This window comes from Bidens hawaiensis, unplaced genomic scaffold (assembly GCF_021521415.1).
Source record: "Bidens hawaiensis isolate Kalapana, Puna unplaced genomic scaffold, B.hawaiensis_p1.1 tig00024639_1, whole genome shotgun sequence".
NCBI classification, from domain to species: domain Eukaryota; kingdom Viridiplantae; phylum Streptophyta; class Magnoliopsida; order Asterales; family Asteraceae; genus Bidens; species Bidens hawaiensis.
In genome coordinates, this window is record NW_027493898.1 from 64,726 (window position 1) to 88,933 (window position 24,208).

General features: G+C 36.1%; 1 protein-coding gene and 1 pseudogene across 3 annotated transcripts; both read right to left on the bottom strand.

The window, feature by feature from the left end:
• Nucleotides 1-5,542: 5,542 nt before the first annotated feature.
• Nucleotides 5,543-9,073, bottom strand: LOC143569733 (histone-lysine N-methyltransferase family member SUVH9 pseudogene; annotated as a pseudogene). 2 transcript variants are annotated; one of them, XR_013141788.1, is made up of 3 exons: nucleotides 6,895-9,073; nucleotides 6,393-6,500; nucleotides 5,546-5,650 (listed from the first exon to the last, which is right to left on the bottom strand). The product of XR_013141788.1 is annotated as a histone-lysine N-methyltransferase family member SUVH9 pseudogene, transcript variant X2 (transcript). The 2 variants fall into 2 exon arrangements; XR_013141787.1 differs by lacking the exon at nucleotides 6,393-6,500 and having other exon boundaries at nucleotides 5,543-5,650.
• A 3,027-nt stretch (nucleotides 9,074-12,100) lies between these two features.
• LOC143569728 (uncharacterized) lies at nucleotides 12,101-14,375 on the bottom strand. The gene is made up of 2 exons (XM_077055569.1): nucleotides 14,031-14,375; nucleotides 12,101-12,876 (listed from the first exon to the last, which is right to left on the bottom strand). The coding sequence occupies exons 1-2, from the start codon at nucleotides 14,319-14,321 to the stop codon at nucleotides 12,361-12,363; spliced, it is 807 nt and encodes a 268-aa protein (XP_076911684.1). The 5' UTR covers nucleotides 14,322-14,375; the 3' UTR covers nucleotides 12,101-12,360.
• Between the last annotated feature and the right edge of the window lie 9,833 nt (nucleotides 14,376-24,208).

The window sequence follows — 24,208 nt, forward strand, 5'->3', positions numbered from 1 at the left end:
AACCAACACCTTAAACTTTAACTTTCTGAACTTGTTGTATTGATGCATAAAGATATTTATTTCAGAATTAACATTTTTCCAACATGCTTGATATCTGAAGATAAAATATCAGTAAGTTGCTACTCGCTACCCAAAACAACATCAACAATGTTCTTGAAATAAGATTTTTTAATCATGTCAAATGCTTCAACATTTTGGGTTCTTTTGCAATAGAAAGTTTGTATTACCTACAAGTGATTATTTTCTTTTTTAGTTTTTTAATATACATATTATGGTAGTGATCATACTATTGATGTAACAAATATAATTATCAAAGGTAAAACAAAGTTGCAAACCTTTTCTTTTACCTAATTATAAAGACTTCATTCCCGTCTCATAAAACATGTCTTGTCTCACACGTTTGACACTACAATTAATGTAAAAAACGGTTTTAAACTACATATTACCAACATACAAAGGCACACACATACACAAGAGCACATCATAAAAACATATTACCTATAGAGTAGAAACAACTGACCTTAAGTGTAGTACCAAGACACTTTCTTAAGATTGCTACTTCAAAGAAATAGCACGCAACTCAAGTTGCAAGAACAATTCTCCATTCGTAATATGCGAACTAATATTATTTCTTTATTTATGTGCAAAACTGCTGATAACACTTCCGTTCAATTTAGATATTTAAACATACAAATAAGTAAAACATGTAGTAATATTGAATTGAAAGTGAAGTTTCAAACACAAAAAATATTTTTATATAAAAATATATTATTAAACAAACCATATAAATCCAAAATTCAAACAAACAGTTGTGAATAAAAACAAAAAACGTTGCGAATAAAATAAGCATCTAAATTAAAGTTAGTTCTGACCTCAAATAAATCAGGAGATAAAACAATTTACAAATCCTTAAAATAAGTTTTATCTAATCTGCATAAAAGAAATTATTTGACCATGAAACCCAAAGTTTACTGAAATACCTCACTGAAGTACTAAAGTAAATTAAAACCAATCAGCATGAAATTAATTTTTAAAAATAAATTTTTGATCATTAAAGTCAAACTCCACCAGAATACCATACTGAGGTGTTTAGCCCATAGTTACCAAATTCGCTCAAGGACCCGCGAATCACGTATTGGATCGCGATGTACCCAATAGGAATTCGCTACGTACCCAATCTCTCCGGTACGTCATTCCAATCGATTTAAATCGGTGTTCCAATTTGCTCTGATAAATCACTCCAATCGATCGAAATAGACCCATTTTTAAAGTTAGACGGAGCACAAAGTGTACGTCGGTGGTTCAATTTATGCTGGAAAGATGAAGAAGAAGAAGAGAGTGGCCAGAAAGACAAAGAAGAAAAGGAAAGCGGCGTGCTGTGCGTTTTGTTATTTTACCTGGGTTTATTGATATTTAACCCTCCCACTCTTTCACTTTTCTGATTTAGTTCTTCAAGTTTATAAGTTTTTAGTTTTCACATAAGAACTATTAAAAAGTGTAAAATTATAACATTATATATGTATAAATTATAAATAACTATTTTTTGATTTATGTATATTGAACCGAACTACATGGTACACCATACCGGTTCGTACCGAAATGAGCCTACCCCCTTCCAAACCGAATACGTTACCTTTAGCGAATTGCGTACCCGTACCGGAATGAACCGTGAATTAGGTAACTATGGTTTAGACCAAAATATTAATGCTACTATATTCAATAATATGATACTTTAACTTTGAAAGTAAACAAAACCTAATTCACTTCAGCTTGAAGCCTCTGATTAAAATTAAACATAAATTTGTAGATCACAATTTTGGAGTTTATCAGTAAAGCATCTAACATAAAATCAAGACGAATCTGGATGTGGTCAAACCTATAGAAACAAAGATTAATAGTTGTAAAACATAGTACTTGTAACATCAGATCTTTTAACATCGATGTATAGTAGTGATGGCTTTCTTCTAGCTCAATTAGAGTTTCATTGTAACAAACCGCTCCAATAATAATAATAATAATAATAATAATAATAATAATAATAAATATACATGATTTAGAAGGGTGTAAAGTTACAACAACTTATCCAGTCATGATTTCGTTATCGGGATCATAAACCTCAAATGATCTTCAATAACTAACAAAGGCATAACGAAAAATAACCTTAATAAGAACACTAACGGAAATAACCTTTTGAAATTGAATACAATAATAATATATATCATAAACCCATAAAAAATAACAAAAAAACCTAATTAATAATAACTATGAGTCTTTAATAGTTAACAAAGGCCGATCTAATATAGAACAAAAGCTAATCAATTTTAGGCATACATATAGATTAGGGGCAATGATGCAATTTACTTATTGAATTCGATTTGAAATTAGCATAATAAGAAAAAAACGCGTGCAAAAAAAAGGATTCAAAATTAGTGTCCAATTAATGTGTTGCTGAAGTGATGAAATCGCACCATGGAATCGTTGATTGAAAGGTAAGGTTTTGCAATTGTAAAGATAGAGAAAGACTTTCAATCCACCATGACCTTCGCTCAGTCTTCTCCCTGTTTCAATCCACACCAGCGATAAGGTGGGTGTGGGCAATGTCTCGCAGACAGAGGAAAGAGGATAATGTTAAGATTAGTGTTATGACCCGTGGGCTATCCGGGTTTCATTAGAAGTCTCATACCCGTCAAAGTGGTTCAAACGCATAAAAAGACTTCATTTACAAATGAAGCAATCTGGTGGCTTGAGAGGGGGCGAGGAGTGACCAGAGCGCGACACGTAAGATATTAAAGGTTACGTTCGTAAAATTTAAATTTAATTTTTAGTATATCCCTATTTTATAGGATTTTCATATCAAATATTTGGTGAGATTAGTTTTTTAATTTAATGAGATGTTATAACCCGTTTAAGGACTGTCTGGGTTTGGTAAGGCTCATACCCGTGAATTCGGGTCAAATGCATGAGAAACCTACATTTAAAAATCAAGCAAATTTAGTGACTCCAAAAAGAGGGGAGCGACCACATCGCGACACGTAAGATTTTTATGTTTTCATTTATATATATTATAGATAGATTTTTGAACCAGCTAAGATTATATTTTTTATAGATAATAAATTTAATCTAAAAAATATATATAATTAGACTAAACAGTGTGGAAATCATTATGTTGTTTTAACTATTGACATGGTTGGCGGACACCACCCTAATGTTATTGGGGCCACCAACGGCGGAACTTTTGTGGGATTTTCACCGACCAAAACTCCGCCCGACTTCATCATTAAAAAAAATCATTTCTTTTAACATAACCGTTACCCAACGGTCGAAATTTAAAATAAAAAATGATTAACTTATCAAACCATAGAAATAAACATCTCTCATTTTTTTCTCACTATAAATACAAATCTCTCTATACTCATATTCTTAATTCAATTTTAGTATGGATTTTTCATCCGATGGCGAATCTAGTCCGGTCGCATTTGTTGTGGCCGCAAGTAGCTGAAGAGAGCGAAAATTCGACATCAATAACGAGAAGAGGTCGTGAAGCAGGTCACACGCGCCTAGTAGTTGATTACTTTGCCGACAACTAGGTATATAACGAAAAGATGTTTAATGGGCGTTTTCGTTTGAGCAAAGATTTAGTCATAAAGATAGGCAGATAGCTAATCATTTAGTGGTCTACCACCCGTTTTTCATATTAGAGATGGATGCTGTGGACGTCGAGGTTTTACTATTTATCAAAGTTACACTACCACACTATGTCAAATGATATTCAACAATTATACGAAACACATGAATCTAAGCATGGTTTCCCCAGAATGCTTGGTAGCTTGGGTTGTATGCATTGAGCGTGGTTAAAGTGCTCAACTGGTGGAGATGTCAGTACAGGAGAGGTGATCATCCTCAATCAACAATGACTTCATTCAAATCAACAGCCCGAAATCAAGGTTAAGCCAGATCTGAGTTGGATCTTTTCTTGATCGGAAAACAGCTCATAGGATTTTGGGGGTAGAGTTGCAGGTGGCGGCTTTTACCAATGGAATAGAGAGACGGAAGAGAGAGAACTCATGACGACGTCAGAACCATAAGTTGCCACCACCTCTTGCTTCATCGCATACCACTGTCCGTGTGTCTATTGGCTCGACTATACCTTCTCTTTCCGTCATCAAGCCTCCTCACAAGAAAACCCAAAGCAAATCCTAGCCTTGAAACAGAGAGAGAGAGAGAGAGATTTATATTGTTTAATTTTTATTATTAAATTAATTGTAAAATTACAACATTACCCGTATATACATTGCACATGTCCTGATTTAACAAGAAAAATTAACCTGGTTAGTGTCAAATGACGTAACGTGAAAGAGATTTGAAACATGAAGTATGTTTTCTACCATTTCTTTCGCTAAATGACGTTCACTGAAAAAACGCTCAAACATAAAGAACGTATTTTGTTATTCTGACTATCTTTTTATACTTTATAAAGGTGGTTGGTGTAAGTGAAAGAGAAATAAATGATAATGATAAAAGTATAAAAAAAATATTATTTAATTGAAAATAAAACTTTTTCAATCTACATATCTATAACCATCTATCATTTATCTTCATTTCTATAATTACTCAAAAAAACACTACATTCCTCTCTCTGTTCAACTAAATAATATTTTTTTATATTTTTATCATTACCGTTCTCTCTTCTACTCACAACCAATTCAACAAATATTAAAAAAATAAATATGGGCAAACTTTGTTTCTCCAAATTTACAAAAATCATTACATTTTTTATCCCTATCTTATAATTTACACTCATAACCGACCAAAATAACTACATTTGCTATATAAATTTTTTTAATAATTTACATTTACAACAACTAACTACTCTGCTTAAAAAAATAAAAAAATAAAAAATAATGGTATAAGGTAATTTCATGTGGGCCATAAGCAACTTTAGGTTGTTCCACCAAACCGGTTGGCACCTACATTTGATTTTTTCTTTTTTTGAAATTGTTTGATACCATACTGACCGAACAAAACTCCCCCAACGGGTATGCAACCTTTTATCATTGCTAATTATCACTTTTTAATTATTTGACATCCCATATTCAGACTGAAAACACACAAAAAAGGCATTAACCAAGGTAATAAATAATACGTCTGCTATATCTTCCAACATTTCTAAACTCAGTTTACAAACAAACAAATCACCCATTAAAAAACAAACAGGAATCCCCAGAAATAGAAATTGTACTCCTCACTAGTCACTACTATACATAATACATGGAAGAACATCTATAAAATCTAAATCCAATATGTACAAAGCTATAATATAAATTTAATAAGTCAGATTAGCAGTCACAAGTCTTCTACAGCAAAACAATTTTATTGACTCGTGGACATCGTATGTTAATGCATATATCATCAACTGTTTCATACCTGCTAACGCCCCTCGATCCCTTTATACTCGCTACTTATGCCCTGTTAACTTGCATCCAGATTAAAAAAAAAAAGAAGGTAAATCCACAACAACATCACATGCCACATAGTGTCGAAGCCTTTTACTTCAATATCTTTACTATTTCAAGAAAATCTAAGATGTGATTCTTTTTGAGTGGTGAACTGCAAAATGGATGCTGGGAGATTGTTCATTGTTCTATGCCACCTACAAAAGCAAGAAATTTCATTGCAGAGTTAATATCCACAGGCAAGAGTGGAAAGTTCCATGAGATATGCTATACAATGCTTTACGGGATATACAATGACACGATTCTTATGGCCATGATAAAAACCACCAATCTTATTAAATAATTTATATACAAGATTCAGCCATAACCATCTTACGTCTAGGTGTTTTAAGAAAACGTTAATTAAATTTTATTCAACTCTTTTATTAATATTGGGTGCTTCGCAGTGCACATATGTTAGTGCCCCGGAGTGTCTCACGCTTAGAACCAAACCTCAATTGATTGATCCTGACAGACTAAGGATGTCGATTTGTATGTCATCATGTTTTACCATAAAGGGAGGTTGCATGATCCAAACTTCACATGTATGCTTGACTACTTGTCCCTATAGATCATTTGCGTTGTATATTAACTTACCTTGCTTGTGCATAAGATGTAAAAATGTTGTGACAATTTAAACATGTGGACACATGAGATATATACATACAACATCCATCAGGGACCATCCAACCATCACCATATTAAGGTATTTCTAATCCGCTTCTAAAGCTTCTATACTCAAATACTAATAAACTATATGCAAACCTAAATAAAAAGGGCAAAACACATTATGTCTAGCCACAACTCATTGATCTCCTGCCACTAGCTTATTTCAGCATGCATCATTCAATTTTTAACTTGTTTTTTTTGTGTGTGTGTGAATTCAAAAGAAGCGCTTACTGGATTTGAGAAGACAAGCAGTACGCAAGTGAAGTGGCAAGTAACCCAACGATGTTAAGGCGATACACCAGGACAATTAAAGCAAGAAAAAGAAGATAAGGGTACAGCCTAAAGAGCAATATATAGATTAACTAGAGTGCAACCAAATGATACGTAAACTGAAGATAATAAATTAAGTAGATGCACGCTTATGGAACTAAGAGAACACATATGGTTTCTACAGCCAGCAAACATAGAAATAGATTCACAACATAGGATGTAATCGCAACCCAGAGTTGTCACTAAAAATAGACCACGGATGAAAATAAACTACAGTATTAATAAACAGAAATCTAGACATTTAAATTGTCACAAAATGAGATAATTCTAGTTGTTATTGACCTTAATTAGTCAAAAAGATAAAGCAGAACTTTTTAGCCTAAAATCAGGTTTAAATTCTCCCAAAATTTATTTTCAATGCATAAAACCTCTTATATCATTTTACTGTAAAAAATACATTTACCTCGGTGCATCATGCATCCATGAACCTACAGACACTACATAAAAAGCTACTCCACGTTTATTTAGTTACAAATGGCCAACTTCCCGGTCCATTCATCAGCCTCTCCATAATCGAGACTAAGTTCCCTCATCGGGGGAATATTCTCCATAGCAAACAACATAAGATGAGGAAACGAATAATTATAATGATCATACAACACCAACTGAACCAAAACATTCGGACACGCGCTATGACTCATGTAACACGCAACATTCCTCATTCTAGAAACATCCATTGCAAAATCAAGTGGCGGTACAGACGGATAAGATGGACGCACATAATCCGAGAATATTTGGGACAAATCTCCCCATTCTGCCCATCTCTCAACAAAGCGATTCGGGTAAATCAAGCTATCACCATTCATGCTAAAAAGTTGTGCTTGTTCTCGAGTGAGAATAACGCCCGTGTATTCACAAATAAACGAACCCGCTTGAATCAAATCCAATGATCTAACTCCCCAACCGGTTTCCTTTGACCTGAAAACCTCAAACCGGTTCTTAACACCATTTTGACTGATGCGGTTCCGACAATGAGGTGGACAACGGCAATGTGGTCCACATTCAAATATTAACGGTTTTCCTCTAACAAGCAGACCACTTTGATCATACGCAAACTCACCACCATTCTTTTTAGCACAAAAGCACCCGTCTTGACACCCAGAAACACAATTACACCCACCCCCGTTCCCGTTCCCCCCAAGATGATACACAAAAGGTGGGAAAACAGATGTTGGTAAGTACTCATAAAACATCGGCTCGTGATTATCATCAATATCATTAAAAAGATACACAGGCATGCGTTCTTTCTTCATTGACATATCCAATGACACATACCCTCTAGGTTTACCCTGCAACGTTCCATTTCTTAAACCCTCGGCATACTTAAGAACCGCGCTACCCATGTCAGGTTGATTTTCCATTCTAACAAGCTTAAACTTAATAACACCAAAGCCAGATTTCCCAGCTTCAATCCAAGATTCAATAACTTTATACAACCCATCATAAACATAAACCTTACCACTCGGACTACCTTCATACCTAAACCCACGAACAACACGTACCTCAATCCCGTAATGCATGCTCCTTTCCATCGCAAGGTTTCCGCCTTCCAATCTTTGATGATTCGCTTGTCGCGAATACTTATCCTGTCCGCCATGCCCCGTGTAAATAATAACATCACCCGCGTCCTGATCATCTTCATACCCACCCGAAACGATAATACTTGTAGCAATCGGATCTCCATTCGAGCTCTGACTAGACGTCAAATAATCAATCCCAGCCTGCGGTAACCCGTGCATTCCCACAACACAAATCTCCATCCTGAAAAAGAATATATCACCGACATAAACACCCGGAATCGACCCCACAATCCGCTTATCGCGGTTCAACCAAAGCCCTCTATCCTTCATCACAGTCGCGGATCGCAAATCCCCACGCGCACTGCGACTACGACCCGACAAATGCGTGTGCTTCCGCTTCTCGTCCTCCATATTAACCAACACCCGAAGCGAATCATACATCATCCTTGTCTTCCTAACCACGTGTCGAAAATACCTCTCGTCTTCGACACCTAAATTCGTAACCCGAACCAACTCACCCGACCGCTGCTGACTCTTTCGTCGAGACGAATCGGAGACAACGGCCGCGGTCTGATTCTCTTCCGGTACCGGCACAATTGCTTGTGCATCGGCAGCATCAATTTTGTCCGGTTGACCGGAAAAAGCTGTGTTAAACATGTTGGAAATCCGATTGAATTCGGATGAAACATGGGTTTCATCGGGTTGGGTGTTGAGGTTGAAATTAGGGTTAGGGTTTGTGAAATTGGTGTGAAGATGGTTCAATTGGGGTGGTGGTTCGTCTAGGGGTTCTTCTTTGGGTTCGAGTTTAGGTACGGTTAGGGTTAGAGCGGTGGTGGGTGTAGTGTCTATTAGAGGATGAGGAGGTGAATCTGGGTAAAGATTTAGGTCAATAAATAAAGCCATTAATATTATTATTATTATTATTGACCTGAACAGAGGTTGAAGATGAAGAAGAAGAAGATGATGAACAGAATTATTACTGGAATTGAAATTTAGGAAAACTTTGTCAGAAAATCTGTTTGTTGCTTTTGTATCTGAAGTTTGTTTGTTTGTTTGAATTGGTTGTGCATCAAAAGGAGCGTGTGTGGTTGGTCTTTTTTGAAAATGACTTTTATTCTAAGTCTCAGTTTACCCATTAAAAGACTGAGTTAATTATTGACATGTGTCGAGCAAAATGATAATTTTTAACTCTTTATTATTAATTTATTATTGTTACAAAATAATTAAATACTATATTTTAAGACCACACCATTAACATCGTCATTTTTTCTCTTTATAAAACACTAAAATTGGCCATCCATTTCAACTCTATTGTTATCGGCCCACCCAACCACCTCCACCTTTAGATAACCTCATACACTAATTCAGAGAACTCAGCCCTTCCTAAACCAAACAACTGCAATAGTTTGAAAATGTGGGTCCACTTTCTGTATTAGTTAAGCTCTTTTATTGAATTTGGGGTGTGTCTGAATTAATATATGTATTTCATATATAAATTTGTAGTTGTTTAAGTTATAAATCTGATATTTATAAATAATTAATTTTTTATATCCTTGATGTATATGTTTTGATGGAAAAAAAGATCTGAATGTTATAGATGTCAACGAATAAAAAAGATGTGGAAGAATAGACCAAATGTCCATTGCACGGTCCGTCCGTTGTTAACAGTGCATGACTGGTGCCCAATTCCCAAAAACCCTAATTTTGGCCCATTCAAACCATGCATGACCCGTACCTAACGCACTCATCATTTTGCCCTAATTTGAGCCTATTCAAAGTCGTTGTCGTCAAAGCCTATGGGAGATTGAAAATTTACGGTATCAGAGCGAATTCAGGTGGAACGAAGGTGATGTAGCAAGGATTGAAGATCTTCATCAGTAGGAAAGCTTGAAGACCGAAGGTCAAAGCCAATGATTCACGTTTGCAATCATTCATATTCTATAAGTTATCGAAACATGATTTGCTTTATTATTTGTTGGATTTTTTTCACTATGTCCGGCCATACGTTTATTAATTGTTCGAATATGATTTTGTAAATTTGATTAAAGAAACATGATTTTCAAATATCCCTGTAATAATAATCGTGTAAAGTTTGATGTGATTCTATATCATTTATAACTAATGTTTTGTGTACACCCTTAGTGTCTTAATCCTTTTGGACTTGTATGACATATGAAATGATCTATATATGTGACGCTAGTTCCAAACATATAGGACATATATGCATGTTAGGGTCTTAGAAGAGAAGAGAAAGCAAAACAAAGAAACATAAACAATTATAATGAAAGACAAATAAACAAAGGCGAATAAAAAAAACCACAACGACGGTCCATCACAAGACAAAGGTGTTGGGTGGAGTGATAAAAGTGGTCTCACATTGCATGCTTTCATGCACACACCAGGAGTATTGTATGTCAACCATGATTAGACCCTCAACCGTACACAATGTTGTTCCCGTTGATGTCTATGCGATTAATGAGACGATAAACTGGACAGTGCTCCTTCACTTAGCTGAATGTAGTGGGGTTTCCGTTATTCCCAATCAGTCTGCCCTAAACACTTGGTTTAACCATGTACAGTTTTGAATGGTTATCAAACACGCAAAGCTAACAGATGAAATATAAAGAAGAAAATCACGTGACAATGTGCAAAATATGTAAAGATAAAATTATAAACTACAAAATAAAAATAATTTTTACTAGCGGTGCAGCTTGCTGCTCGTTTCTTTACGTTTCAATGTAAAAGTTATAATTAAAAAGGATACTGGATAATAATAATAATCATAACTTTGACTCATTGGTCGATATTAATCCTAATTTAAGAAATTTTTTCTGATAGTCCCATCTTGCAAACTATTTTCCTTCACTGGGCTTTTTCCAATTGAAGTCTAACCCAGTTAGCTAGTTTTTTGATGACGTGAACGCTGACATGGCACAAACGTATGTTATTTGCTGAGGTGGCTACTTATGTGGCACTCTCATCACCACCTCCACCTCCACCGCCACCGCCATATCCACCACCACCAAATCCCGTCATGTCCACCCCTAATCCTAATCTAAAGGCCCCCATTTGCTACCACCACCAAGTATCATGTGTCCCACCACGCTAGATAACAAACAAGTTGGCGAGATGGGTGTGCCATGGAGGAGGTTTAGTGACTCGTTCGTAATGGTGTGGGGCTGCAAACGCAAAGGGTAGAGTTGCGTAACGACTGAAGGTGGACGAAACGAGGTGTTGGTGGTGGCAGTTCTCGATTTTTCGGCAAGACATGCAGGAACTCTGGTGAAGGTATGCAACTCGGCTTTATTGTTCGTAATCAATGCTAGGTTAAGGTCAACTAATAAGACTTAAAGTTGATTTAGGTAGGCTTGGTAGATCCAACAAGTTATTCAAGAGTTCCGCCCAATACTGTTTTCCATGCAAGATTCGAATTTGGGGGCTTTTGACAAAATTCAAAATTACAGGTTCCTGGGACCCCATCTATGCATACAAGAAGACCTGGTTCGAAAAAATATAAGAAAAAGAGCCAAAAAGGTTGGGGGTTTTGACTTTTTGACATTGGCTTCTGGTGGTGGTGATGACTGATGGAGGAGGTGGTGGCGGGTGGCGACGACTGATGGTGGTGGTGGAGGTGAGGTTGTGATACAGTGCCACATAGGTTGCCACCTCATTAAATTACAAATGTTTGTGGCATGTCAGCGTCCACGTCACTAAAAACTAACTAGATTAGACCCAAATTAGACTAGGCTCAGTAGAGAAAAATAGTTTACAAGTTGAGACTGCCAAGAGGGATTTCTTTAGTTAGAATTAATATCGGCCAACGAGTCAAAGTTAGAATTATTAAAATCCAATATCCCTAATTAGAACAATCGAATTTTTGCTTGAAAAGATAAAGACAATCCATGAGTTTAAGATGATTTACCTACTTATTTCATGTTTTTCTGAAATCATGACTTTACAATCATAAGAAACACATGATATATGAAGATAACTTGTGGAATGCTGTAATAAAAGGTGTTTACTGGTTTATGACTATAAACTCAACACTTTACTGGTAACATATGTTTAAAGAAAACAAAGGATAAGAAGCTAAAATAAGGCAATTAGAATGAAGCCAGTGAATCTAAAAACATACAATGAGACAATGAGTCTATCATCATTTCCCACTGCCAATCCATAGCCAATATTCTCACTATAACATATCAAATTTTTGTTTGAATACACATTAATGTGGAACATCACTTTCCTGTATAATAAATACAAAATAACAAGAAATCAACTTTGAACCTATTATCTACTTTATTTGTGCATAAAACCGAATAAAAACACTTTTGGGCAAGTATACAAGTTTATAACATTCTAGTCCAAGAACCTAAAAATGGAAACACCGCGATCAACAATCTCAACAATAATGGCATCTCGTTTCTTCTTTCTCCCCGGCTCATTTTACTCATCGATTTCCTCGGTTTTCCATCTTTCTTAGACCAATCATTTCTTCCATCCAGTTCTTCCCAACCACCAAAACTTGAAGATGAACCGTTACTTTTGCTATCACCTGCCACCCATGTTTGGTATGCGGTTGTCCTCTTTCTTTTACTTTTTACATATTCTTCTTGTTCGTCTTCTATATCCATATAACCGGCGGCACATGGTGGTGCTCGTGGTTGTTGTGGTGGCGGTTTCCGATTGCTCTTGCTTTGGCGCCTTTTTTTATACCTCGGTTTTCCCCATACGGTTTGAAATAATAATGATAGTGCTGATTGGCCCATGGGAATCGCTAATGCCATAAGGAAAGCTTTTGGGCCAGATGTTATCAGTAAAGATGAGATTATAGCAGGAAGCATCCACCCATATGATTTGAATGCCTGCACTGATTATATGTACATTTATTAATTTACATTCATTTTGAATCATTTCAGATGTGCAAAAGGTTGCTCACTGTTTTGACTTTTTTGAGGTCATTGTTATAACTATCAAGATTCTAAATTGAGATTAGTTTGTGGCATAATATGCTTAAGAAAGTGTATTAACTTATGAAATTTGGTATCATGTTCAAGATTAAACTCGTATTTTTCTTATAATTTAAAACATTTACATCAATTTCAAGCATGGATACTAGGTTATTTGACCTTAAAGTCAGCACGCCTAATGTTCTCAAGCTTACACCTAAAACACAGAATTCTCATTTTGCATCATCTCATATATGCAAGAAGCTGGTCACTGTTTGACTTTTTAAAGGGTCATTGCTATAACTATAAAGATACAAAATTGATTTTAACTTGTAAAATTATAACCTCAGATAATATTTAATTTATGGAACATGGTATCGTGTTCAAGATAATACTAATATATTTTTCTTGAAAGTCTGTTACAATCACATCAATTTCAAACACGAAAACTAGGTTTCTTGACCTTCAAAGTCGACATGCCAATTGATTTCAAGTTTTCACCTAAACACAGAATTTTCATTTTGCATTATCTCATATATGCAATAAATTGGTCAAAGTTTGACCTTTTTTTCTAGTCACTGTTACCATCAAGATTCTAAATTGAGATGAGTTTGCGGCATAATAAGCCAAAGAAAGTGTTTTAACTTATGAAATTTGGTATCATGTTCAAGATTAAACTCGAACCTTTTCTTAAAACCTAAATCATTCAAACTAATTACAAACTTGGATTGGAAACTCGGTGTTTTTACCTTTAAAGTCAACATAACATGCCAAATGGTCTCAAGCTTACACTCAAAACATAGAATTTTCATGTAGTATCATCTTAGATATGCAAGAAGTTGATCACTGTTTGACTTTTTGAGGTCAATGCTCTACCTACCAAGATTCTAAATTGAGCTAAATTTGTGAGATAATAAACCTCAGGAACTGTTTAATTACTGAAACACGGTATCATGATCATGATTATAGTCATAACTTTCATAAAACCCAAATCATTCACATCAATTTCAAACATCAAAACTAAGTAATTTGACCTTAAAAGTCAAAATTAAATAATATAAAAAAAATACCTTAAAAATCCAGACACCGTCAATGAAGTCCTCAAGAACATCAAACCACTGATTCGTATCATCTTCAAAATCTCCATCATCTTCGTCTACAGCCTCAAAGTCGTAGTTCCGTGATCGGAAAGTCTCAGCATTTGAATCCCACCGGCGATTCTTGGCGTGAATCCGGTGAGGAATAATACGTGTGGGGTTTATGGAGAAAGAGGCCGGCGGCCATAGTTGGTGAGTATGAGGTCCTACCAGCAACAACACCGGCGATGGTTGTACGCGTGTGAAGGAAACCGACAGAACCATGCGTTTCCGGTAGGCGGTGGTTTTGTGGGTTTAATGCATTTGGTCTCCGGCGGAAAAAAACATTATCCGGATAATAACGTTGCTCATTTGCTCTTCACATTTCTTTTACTTGCAAATTACATTTATGCCCTCGAATGTTGAAAAGTAACGAATTTATGTCCCTTTTTTTTCTTTTTCTTTTTTATAATGTCAATATATTAGACTGAGGGTAGTGGGGGTGAGGGGTGGGCGCGGCCGCCTACGTGGCCCGCGAAAACCGCTACACCCCTCCGGTGAGCGAGGGCGCTGCCGGCAGGCGTGGCTATGGTCGCGGCTCAATATAGCCGTTGGAGGTGTGTTGACTGGTCAACATTACCGTTGACCAGTTTAAATAATATATATTTTTTTATCTATAAATACAAATCCACACTTTCTATAAAAACTCAAACCATACATTCTCTCTATCAAAACTTCTATTTATATATTTATAAATGGCATCGTCGTCATCGTCTTCCTATTCTACTGAAGAGTCGTGAGTTACATGGCAACGTTCGGCATGAGTTTGTCGAGCATTTGTGGGATAGAAGACCCGATGATCTTGTATTAGACTAGTATAAACGTAATGTTTTATATTATTATTTAATGTATTATTTAAAATAATTAAATAAATAAAAAACTGGATCAAGCCCCTGTTCACATGGACCACTACACCCTCTGGGGCTTGGTTGAGGGGCTTGATCCATGACCATGTCATCGCCTACGTGTCAGATTTCCCATTACCTTTAGCCTTAAGGGTAAAAGAAAGGAATGACTATAACGGCAAAACGACAAGTGAAGCAAGTACCCTATAAGGCTATAACGGTAAATTGATAAAAGTTAAATCTTCACCTAGCTTGTATGCTCCATGCTCCAAAATATCCAAAATATGATATTTTGCTCCATGCTCGTATGCTCCAACATCTTCACCTACACTTCCTGTTGTTAATTTGTAAAGTTTTGGGGCTGTAAAATACCATAAGAAGCACGTTAGATAGGGATTAAGGCCAAAGCCCCATGATCACCGTCTAACATTTATGTTACGATCGGTTTCATCATATTCTTTTTGTGCTCCTCATAGAGAAAGTGCTGATGTGTCATTCATATGCTGACTTGTCAACCATAGAAGAAGGTATTGAGTTGGCTTCTCTTTTACAAAGCTTCGCTCGGAAGCTTAATGAAGAAACACTTCCTCTCAAAGTCTTTGATATCAAAATTCAAATTTTGAAAAAGATTCTTTTCCGAATGACCCTAAATCTCATCACCTAACCTTATCTTCATCGCAAAAACTCCAACAAGTGAACCGGTTGGCACACAATACTATTAGTCTTAAAATCAGAATCAATGTTATTCAGATTCTTCCATGTTATTCTGCTTCTCTACCGGCAGGTAATCTCTATTTTGTACGTTTCGATTTCCAACTTATTGCGTTTCATACTAATTGGGTTTTGCAGATGACTCAATTTCTCTAATTCTGTTTTCGCTTATTATGTTGCAGAATTGTAGCTTGATTTCACCATACAATTAGACACAAACGACAAGAAGAGCCTTCCTGATTGAGCCGCTAATTTAGGTAATTTTTATGAGTAGGAAGATTTACATTTTGTTATCATTTTTTTTAATCTTAATTAGGGTCCTTATTAGTTGAAGCAAAAGGATAATTTCCTTCATACTGATTGTATATATTGTGCAATTAGAGCTAATAAACAAATAAATATAATGATTGTCAAATATGGATATTATTTGATAAAACCTAATTCATAATCCTACATCTTTGTATGTAAGTCTCATAGAGTTTTACAAACCTTATCTTGAATCCAGAACTTTAACAATGTTATGTAACATCACGGGAATTTCGGGCCAAAAATGTCAACTTTTCAAAGTTAAGGGACCAAATCTGCCAAAATCCAAACTCCAAGGACTAAAATGAAAATTCTGTTTTCTTGTCCTATCGCGCTACGCGACGGGACAAAAGACAAGCCCATCGCGTATCGCGATGGGGCTTGGTCAAAACTTCTGGAAGGAGTTAACAGCGATAAGCGATACGCGATCGCTGTTGAGCCTACGTCATGGCGTACCGCGATGACGTGGCCTGACACGTCTGACACATTTTCACCACGTGTCCACACGTGGCACACCGGTCTCCATGTGTCCCGACACGTGGCAACACGTGGCACATCTTCCGCCACATGTCAACACGTGGCACACCGTCTGCCACGTGGCGACACGTGGCAGGCCTACTGTGTGCGTCACCAAGGCTACGTCGCGGTACGCGACGGGTGCCTTGAAGGCGGTCGCGTACCGCGATGGGATCCCATAATTTGCCTATAAATAGCAAGTCCGGGATCTCCATTTGACACACCAAAATTCACACTCTACACTCTCTCTAAACATCTCTCTATACCTCGAAAATTGTGCCATCGATCCACCTTGAAAATTGTTTATCCCTATTCAAATAAACAAGTAATATCAAATGAATATAATATAATATTATATTAAAGGCTTAATACTCTAAGTCGAAATTATACTATACCTCGATAATAAATGATATAACAAAGAAAGGAAATAAAAGAAAAGAAATGTGTATATATATTTGAGTGATATATAATTCTTTGTTATAACTATTATTATTTAAGTTTAATGAGTATTCTTAAATAATAAAGAAAAGAATACTTTTCTTAAAGAAGAAGAAACGTAGGGTTTTTATAATAAACTAAAGGTTTATAAACATTACTTTTAAACTAAAGGTTTTCAAGTAAACGAGAAATGAACTAAAGGTTCATCGAGGTAAAATAAAGACTAAAGGTCTTAAGCCGGATTATATATCCGACTAACAAATGGTTATACTCGTACTATAGGTGCGAGATAGCAAGAAAGAGACTCAAGGACGGTATTGGAAACCGATCCGATCAAAGGTGAATACGTCCCATTTTTTACAAACTTGTTTTCAAACAAATAAATGTGTTATGTGTAAAACTTTACATGAGGCTACATGTCTCTAAAAACATTGTAAATAAGAGTATGAGCCTAGCCCTCAGGCTGCAGTATACGTTTGTCTGGATCCTTACATATGTGGTTAAATGCGGTGGGCACATCGCACCACGCCTGGTCACGACCTCCAGCCACGATGGGCCGAACCAAAGTATGTTCGAGTGAGAATGACCTTGTGTATATTTATGGTACCTAAGTACGTCGAAACGCTGCGGTGTTTTGCTGGGGTGACCTAGTGTAGAGACTCGAATTTATAATGATATTGTTTTAACTTTGTTATTCCTAAGCCAAGATGGGCCGAGTCTTGCGTAACCCTCGAGGGGTGACAAAGTAAAAGAAAACGTTTTCGCGTCAGCATATTCACCAGCAATCATTGCTGACGTATTTTTATAACATTTTGCAGGTAACCAAGAATAGAGCTTGAAGGACAAAGGCTCAAGAATCCGATGGCTCGGATATTTGTTGAATATTAAAATATGATGATTTTGTTAAACACTTATAAACAAGTAAATCTAAACGAGACTTTCGTCTCGTCTTTTGTTATGTAAATATCAAATCTTAAATCCACATGTTTTTATAAAGTCTTCCGCTTAAACCCGTAACTCTGATATATTTACAAATGTGGTACCAATTGTCGAGTCACACTCCTAGGCCTGAGATGGGGGTGTGACAGGTTGGTATCAGAGCCATCGATCTTAGAGAATTGGGTATCATAAAACAATACCCAAGCTTCGATCAAAAGCATAGGAAAATATTTTACTTGTTTATTTGAATAGGGATTGGCTGGTAACCTTTCTTTTCCTCTCTACATTCTAAACCATCCATCAAAGATGTCTTATGAGAAATTAATGGAGTATTATGATCGTGAAGCAAGAAAATACTACAAATACCCAATAGACGTCATGAGTGAAGATTACTTTGAGGCTTTCTTCAGCCGAGACCAATACATTGAACGTCCCAAACCAATATACTTCCCCGGGACTGAGCAATGCCCAATTAAACTACCTGACAGTCCACCCAAACAAATCGAACCACCAAGACACTCGAGCTATCATCCACCAACAATGCCCATATATCATCCATCTGAAACACCGACGTATCACCCATCGAAGATCCCCACTTATCAACCATCAGAGATCCCGCAATACTATCCCACTGGATACTTACCAAATCCACATCCATCCTATTCCTTCTTTTCAAACCGACCAATAAAGGAAGAACCAAAGTCCCCGTCCTCCGACCGGATGCAATGCCACTCCGATCAAAGAAGGTGGCATAGTGGAAGCTCTACCGCTCTTGAAGTCGACTCACGACCCAACTCGAATCTCGAAGGATCATCTTGCAAACCAAGAATGAGGGCGACGATGCCTTACGAGAGTTTTAAAATGCCCGCAATGATCAACGAGACCACCCAATATATGGAAGAGGAGGAAGAGCCTATGGAGGAAGAAGAGGAGAACCCCGAAGAAGAGGAGGATCCTGTGGAAGAGTCCATCCTGAAAATCCTAACGAGATATCGACATCCATTGATGGATCACTCATTTCCCACAACCCAAGCTACGGTTCTGTCGATCCGTATTTTCAGTATCTTGAGAAGATTAAGAACCAAGCTTCATCAAGCTTCCCACCGTTCCAAGGTGTAATCCCAACCGAAGAAGAGCAAGCCGATGAGATTCGTGAGCAAAACAAAGTTGCTAAGACTTTCTTGTACCTTGCATTTGATATGACTGAGGTCCCATATCCTGAACCGGGGAATCATTACGAGATGGTGACATTGGGTTACCGCGACCCACCTCCACAATATGGATACCCCGACGTTATCCCGCAGTCATATGAGGAACACCTGGATCGCGCTTTACACGAGACTGATGATTAGAGAAAGAAGGTGGTTGAGGAAGGGAAGAAAAAGAAGAAGATGGGAGAGAAGCTTCTTCACAAATGCAACAAACTGACAATGTTAAGAAGTTTTTGAAGGACTAAGATGATGGTGGAAATGGCATGTTTCCGAGAAGTTGAAGTTTATGTGATGTTTTAAATAATGTAATGTTATGTGTATTATGTGATGTATGGATAGGAACATATATATACATCGAATATGAATGTATATATATAAGTATGAGTTGTAATAATCCTTGTATATACCTTGTATGGTATATACCAATGTTGAAATAAAATGTGTGTTTAATAAAGAACATTCGTTAAACTTCAGATCTAAAGAATAAAAAGAAAAAGATAAAATGTCTCAACAAAATAATAACTTTGAGGCTTCCCGAAAGGAAGCTGAAAAACGAGAAGAAAAAGGAAAGGGACCCATAAACGAAAAAGAAGAACCGATTCCTGAAAAATACATGAAACAAATTCAAAAGCTAGTAAAAGATGCCGTAAGGGCCCAAACTGAATTTCGATCCCAATCGAGACAAACCAAACATTCACAATCCATTCATCCTTTGAGAAAATCTGTATCCAAACCTCATTCTAGACCTTCACGCATGGATGAAAGCGTGCATGAATCGAACGCTGATGGTGGGGTTCGTCAAGAATTCAAAATACTCAAGATAGGTGGATGTTCATTCAAGGACTTTAAGTACTACGGGCCGAAAGAATTCCATGGGGATAAAGGAGCCATCACGACCGTAAGGTGGCTTGAAGAGATGGAGACGATTGTGATTACGAGCAAGTGTACCGAGGAGGAAAAGATTCAATATTCTGCTCTAATGTTTAAAGGCGAGGCTTTAGAATGGTGGGACACGTTAATCTTGAGTAGAGGAAGGGAGGTGATGTACAACATGACGTGGAACGAGTTCAAGGAGTTGATGATGTCAAAATTCTGTCCGATGCACGAAACGAACCAAATCCAAACCAAATTCTTGGCTCACAAGGTTGTTGGAACAAACCTTCGTGAGTATAATACAAAATTCCACGAATTCTGCCGATTGGTTCCCCAGCTGGTTACCCCGGAATCCAGCAAAGTTACACGCTACATATGGGGACTACCACGAGAGATTCGTGTCATGGTGAGGTCACACTTGCCACAAACCGCTGACTCCGCAATGGAGTTGGCTGGGTACTTGATGGGCGGAATGATCCTCAACAAGGAAGAGGACAAGAGGGTCGTGACAACGCAAGACCCGAAGAAGGAAGGAAATACCCGTTTCAAAGGTAAGGGAGTTGACCAACGAAGGTCTGGCTTCAACCCCGGCATCCCACAATGTAAAGTTTGTAAGAAGTACCATAGGGGTCGATGCCACCTAACTCCACGACTTTGTGAATCATGTCATAAACCCGGCCACGCCACGGCCGATTATTGGAAGAAGAAGATGACTTGCTACAATTGCAAGGAAATGGGACATCATAGCTTCGAATGCCCCAAGAATAAGCCCGCGACTAGTGGTGCGGGTGGTAGCGGTCAAAAGAACGAGCCCAAGAAAGGCAATGCAAGAGTCTTCGTCCTTGATACGAAGAAAGCGGCCGACATGCCGGAAACCATTACCGGTACGTTCCTTATTAACAATGCCTATGCTAGAGTCTTGCTTGATTTAGGAGCCAATTAAGTTTCATAGATTATAAATTTTGTAGTCTATTTAACGAACCTTTAATCAAACTTAATAAAAATCTAAGCGTCGAAACCTCTAATGGCGAAATCATTAAAATCTCCTAAGCACTAGAAAACAGAAAAATCTTATTAGCTGGTTACGTTTTACATATTCAATTGCTACCTATGACTCTTGCTAGTTTTGATGTTGTATTGGGTATGGATTGGTTATCCGACAACCATGCCCGTATCTTTTGCAATAGTAAAACTGTTGAATTTCGATCCCCTGATAAACGAACTATTCGAATTGAAGGGGATAAAGACGCTGGCCAAGTTAGCCTAATCTCTATGATAAGGGCTAACAAATGTTTGAATCAAGGAGTTTGGTTAAAGTCCAGGGGGGGTTAAATCTACATCATCTTTGTTGATTAACATGTGTGTTGAGAACTTGAGGGGATTCACCAAACTATTTGGACTTTATGGCTTGAATGTCACATATCTGTTAGATGCTAATGAGCATGAATCCATGAGCACATTCTAAATTAAGTATTTTACTTGTGTTTATAAAAGGGACTAATATGATTACTCAATTTTTAACTGCAGGCATATAGTGAACAGGAGTGTGAATTTGCATGTTTCAGGTACATTAAAGATATTAAATCATGGTTTATTGTATTACACATTTACACTCATCTTTCATTTGGTTAATATAGTTTATTTAGTTTCAACATACTATAGATGGTCTGGTGAAGTGTGGAGGTATTAACCTATTCAGCAGACAGGCAATACGTGTTTTTTACATATCGAGTGACAATCTATGGTATTGATGCAGAGGTATAACTTTTACTTTTCATTTTCCTCTAATTTAATTCCTGATTGATTAAAGGGTTTTTTTGTCTTTTTAATATATGTTCGTTTTTGTTAATTTTCGTTTGTCTAGAAAGTTAACAAACGAACATGAAAAACTTAATTTCCTTAACGAACGAACATGAACACGAAATTTAGTTCGGTTATGTGTTTGTGAACCATTTATTTGCCCGATAAAAACCTTAACTAACGAACACGAACAAGGCTTTCTTCGTTTAGTTTTTTTCAGTAAGGTCGTAGTCGTTCGTTTATGTTTGAGTACGTGCGATAACATGTTCGTTCATTTACGTCAATGTGCGTTTGTTTACATTCATTCAAGTCCGTATGTTTATGTTCGTTCATTAAATGCATTTTATAATTCTATAAGTTATATTTTTTTTTATTCAAAGATCCTTTTTCGCATTGTTCTTAACTGCTGGTAAGTTTTTGTATTCTCAGTTTGTCGGACTTCTAATTAAAGGAGAGCAGAGGTGATTATGTTACATTTATCTGATGATTATGTTATAATTATCTGACTGTATGCTGAGCAAGATATGGTTTAAGTTTATGCTCAGATCACTTTACATCCACGAAGGATGGAAGGGTCTGTTGAGGCCTAATTTAGTACAACTTATTATTTGCATTTTGCGATGTTAGAAATATATTTGATTGCCATTGTTCTTTTTCAGTGGATTGAGTTACCTATTATTTTGTATTAGGATGAAGGTGTTGGCTTAATAGAACTTATTTTAAAGGTTTACAAATACGTAAATTTTAATCCCACTATCAGTTTTAGATTTACAGATTCAGGTATTCAATCTAATAATATTGAGTGTCAAATGTAACTTGATTGATTAATGATTACAGTCAAGTTTTTTTTTATTATCAATGATTATCTTCTGAATGATTTCAGGCTGAGATGATGATGCAAAAGGAATTAGTGGACAAAGCCGGGAAGAGTAGGGATAATGGTTTGACCTGTGCTTTGCCTTTTTTTTTTTAACAATACAAGGATCCTATATTTCAGACATATAGCCAAAGGTCCAGCTTTCACTTTAGAAGTTTGTAATAAATGATTAAATATTTTTTCAATTTTGTTTTGTCATATTTTAAGTTTTACTTGGGTGCATATTTATTTGATTTTTAGAATTTTATAGATTATATTTATTTATTTATTAATATGTTTTAAAAAGAATTTTTTTAACCCGTATGTTACATGGGCATATAAACTAGTATACTAATATAAGAGTACTATTGAATGTGAGGGTTATAAAACACGTGAGCATTAGGCGAGAGGAAAAAGATTATTTACAATGAAAATGAAATACTCCGTGTATAAAGAGATAGATGGGATAGGGCGTTAATGAGTCGTCGTGCACTGACATTTACTATTATAATAAAAAAAAATTATTGTTGTGTCACATGGTATCTAATTGTCCCATTTTTTGTCAAGCGGCAACATTATTGTTCAACTTCGAAAGTCATAACTATCTAATCAAAAAAATTAATAAATATTTTAACCATTGTTCAACTTTGAAAGTCATAACTATCTAATCAAAACAATTAATAAATATTTTAAACATTCCATATGATGATTCAACTTATAATTTTATAGTAGTAAATAAAGTCAAAAAATTAGAAATAAAAGAACGTATGTAGACATTTGAAACTCATTTTAATGTGTGAAAATTTGCGTTGTATGCTTTTAGTTTATTAGTGACCGATACAGAAGGTGTCACGATTCGTCGTTACTCTGAGCAATACAAAAATGGTTCATCTCATTTGATTATTTTTCACTATTACTTTTGTATAATAAACTTTTTTTTATGTATTGTTAACTTTTGCTAAAGTGACAAAATTTAATACTCAAGGAGAATAATAGATTGACGATAGTGCATACCAGTGATCTTTCTTTCAAATCTAATAATTATGTGTATTTTTTGTCACATGTTAACTGATAGTGAAATTTATCGTGTTTATTCATTGTCACGAAATTGCATCAACTAAAGTTTTGGGCCAAACTGAAAGAAAATAGTTGTTTTAATCCCTAAAATATAATTTGTAACATCCCGAAATTTCTAAGAATAAATAATTAACATATTATTTATTTAAGATGAAAAATTTTACTTGAGTTAATAGAAAAATAGTAAAATAATAAAAATGAGAGGATAAGTAGACTAATTAGATGTAATTAATTATGTACCAAAAAGAAAAGATGGGCCTAAGGTCCATGAGCTTATGGGAGTATAAATACCCATTGAAACCATAATTCTTTCCATTTTCATACATCTCTACACCATAGCCTACACCATCAAAACACACATTTACCTCAATTCATGTTTTTGAGAAAACCACCCACAAAGACACAAAGATTCCCGAAAATCTAGCCATCGGATCGGTCTCAAATTTTAATTGAGTGTTCACGGTATATAAATGAAGATTCCCACCGATTAGATCTTCGATCAGAGGTCGGGAAGTACGGTTTTTATCAGAAAACCATGGC

What these genes read in the sequence shown, in the direction of transcription:
- LOC143569728 (XM_077055569.1), bottom strand. Translation starts at nt 14,321, where the DNA reads ATGGTTCTGTCGGTTTCCTTCACACGCGTACAACCATCGCCGGTGTTG. An exon ending in ACGGTGTCTGGATTTTTAAG is followed by an intron (nt 12,877 to 14,030) that starts GTATTTTTTTTA and finishes TAATCAGTGCAG; the next exon opens with GCATTCAAATCATATGGGTG.